The sequence below is a fragment of the Myotis davidii genome, unplaced genomic scaffold, assembly GCF_000327345.1.
Source record: "Myotis davidii unplaced genomic scaffold, ASM32734v1 scaffold592, whole genome shotgun sequence".
NCBI classification, from domain to species: Eukaryota; Metazoa; Chordata; class Mammalia; order Chiroptera; family Vespertilionidae; genus Myotis; species Myotis davidii.
In genome coordinates this window covers 1,120,381-1,122,506 of record NW_006284844.1, presented here as the reverse complement: position 1 = coordinate 1,122,506, position 2,126 = coordinate 1,120,381, and the positions used below count along the sequence as shown (strand labels likewise).

At 62.0% G+C, this 2,126-nt stretch overlaps 1 protein-coding gene across 1 annotated transcript in view; it reads left to right on the top strand.

Moving 5' to 3' along the window:
* Positions 1 to 1,994, top strand: part of CCR6 (chemokine (C-C motif) receptor 6) — a 6,796-nt gene extending 4,802 nt beyond the window's left edge. Inside the window, exons 2-3 of the mRNA XM_006755177.2 lie at positions 835 to 905; positions 1,002 to 1,994. Of these exons, the coding sequence (XP_006755240.1) occupies positions 897 to 905; positions 1,002 to 1,994 (1,002 nt within the window). The 5' untranslated portion in view covers positions 835 to 896. The remainder of the gene's footprint in view (positions 1 to 834; positions 906 to 1,001) is intronic.
* Positions 1,995 to 2,126: the final 132 nt, after the last annotated feature.

The window sequence follows — 2,126 nt, the reverse complement described above, 5'->3', positions numbered from 1 at the left end:
TTCCTGCTGCCTCTCCCAGCCACGCAGGCCGTCAGCATGTCCTGAGGACGGCCCTCACGTCCAGTTTAAAGAAACCCCATGGCTGGCTCTCACGTGTGGCGCGTGAGCACCCTGAGCTGCGCTGTAAGCACTTTGCAGGCTAACCCTGCGAGCTGTCAGTTCTCGGACCGACTCCTCTGCACGAAGCTGGCCAGGGGGCCTGGTTGCCTGCGCTTCCGCTGGGTTCGGCCTGGAGGGTTTTGTGCAGATCAGAGTCTGCGGTTTGCTGGCGTCTCCCGTGTTCACCCTGTGGATCAGGAACCGGCAGGTCGCAGCCCACGGGCCACGTCTGGGCCAGCCCACTGGTGCGTGTGATTGTCCACGACCACTTCCAAGTCGTGTGCAGAGCCGGCCGGCGTGGCTCAGGGGTTGAGCGTGGACCCATGAACCAAGAGGTCACAGTTCGATTCCTGGTCAGGGTACATGCCCCGGTTTCCAGCTTGATCCCCAGTGCGGGGTGCGGGGGGTGGGGGGGCGCACGTGCAGGAGGCGGCCGGCCCATGATTCTCTCCCATTGATGTTTCTATCTCTCTCTCCCTCTCCCGTCCTCTCTCTCTAAAAAAGTAAATAAAAACCTATATATTTTTTTTAAAAAGTGTGGCTGAGACCCTGTGACCCTCCGAGCCTGAGCCTTCTGTCTGGCCTCCCAGGAGGGGTGCTGCCCCCTGCTGGTGTGTTTGAGTGGCGCACCTGTGTGCCCTCCTGTCCTGGCAGGGCGGGCGATGCCCTGGACTGTCTGGCCCTCCCAGAATACTTGTCTTAACTCCTGTGTCTTTTGCTTCCTTTCCTGCCCAGGGTCCCTCCTCTACTGTCACCCCCGTGGGCGGGCCCACGGCTCGGTGGGAACCGGCGGCACCATGAGTGAGGTGAGTGTCCCGGGTGCTGGCTGGGAGCACACGTTCGGTTCACTGTGGCTCCTTGAAAACTGCCCGGCAGCTAACTCTCCCTCCGCCCGTCCCCAGGAGTCAGGGAGCTACCTGGACGCCTACGACGACTACAACGCCACGACGGACTACGCGGTGGACCCCCCCGTCCTGTGCGTCCTGAAGGACGTCCGCGACTTCTCCCGGCTCTTCGTGCCCGTCACTTACTCCTTGGTCTGTGTCTTCGGCCTCCTGGGCAACGTCTTGGTGGTGCTCACCTTCGCGTTCTACAAGAAGGCCAAGTCCATGACCGACGTGTACCTCCTGAACATGGCCCTGGCGGACGTCCTGCTCGTCCTGACCCTGCCCTTCCGGGCGGTGACGCACGCCACGGGCCAGTGGGCCTTCAGCAGCGCCCTGTGCAAGCTGGTGCGCGGCGTCTATGCCGTCAACTTCCACTGCGGCATGCTGCTGCTCGCCTGCATCAGCCTGGACCGCTACGTGGCCATCGTGCAGGCCACGCGGTCCTTCCGCCTGCGGGCCCGGATGCGGGCGCACCACCGCGCCATCTGCCTGGCCGTGTGGGCCCTGTCCGTCCTCATCTCCACCGGGACCTTCATCTTCAGCCAGAAGTACCGGCTGCAGGACCGGGAGGTGTGCGAGCCCCGGTACCAGGAGGTCTCTGAGCCCCTCCGCTGGAAGCTGCTGCTGCTGGGCCTGCAGCTGCTGTTCGGCTTCTTCGTCCCCCTGCTGTTCATGATGTTCTGCTACCTGTTCATCGTCAGGACCCTGCTGCAGGCCCAGAACTCCAAGCGGCACAAGGCCATCCGCGTGGTCGTCGCCGTGGTCCTCGTGTTCCTGGCCTGTCAGGTCCCTCACAACGTGGTGCTGCTGGTGACGGCCGTGAAACTGGGCAAGGTGGGCCGGTCCTGCCAGCGCGAGAAGGCGCTGGGCTACCTGGAGACGGGCACCGAGGTGCTGGCCTTCCTGCACTGCTGCCTCAACCCCGTGCTCTACGCCTTCGTGGGCCAGAAGTTCCGGAGCTACTTCCTGAAGATCGCCAAGGACCTGCTGTGCGTGGGGCGGCGGTAACTGTTTCAAGGAGATATTTGGAGACAGAGAACTTCTTTCTTCATTTCAACCCAAACCCCTCCATTTTTAATTTTTTTTATATTTCATCTAAGATTTCTTTCGAAACAAGGATTTGGAGGGTGGGGTGGAGGC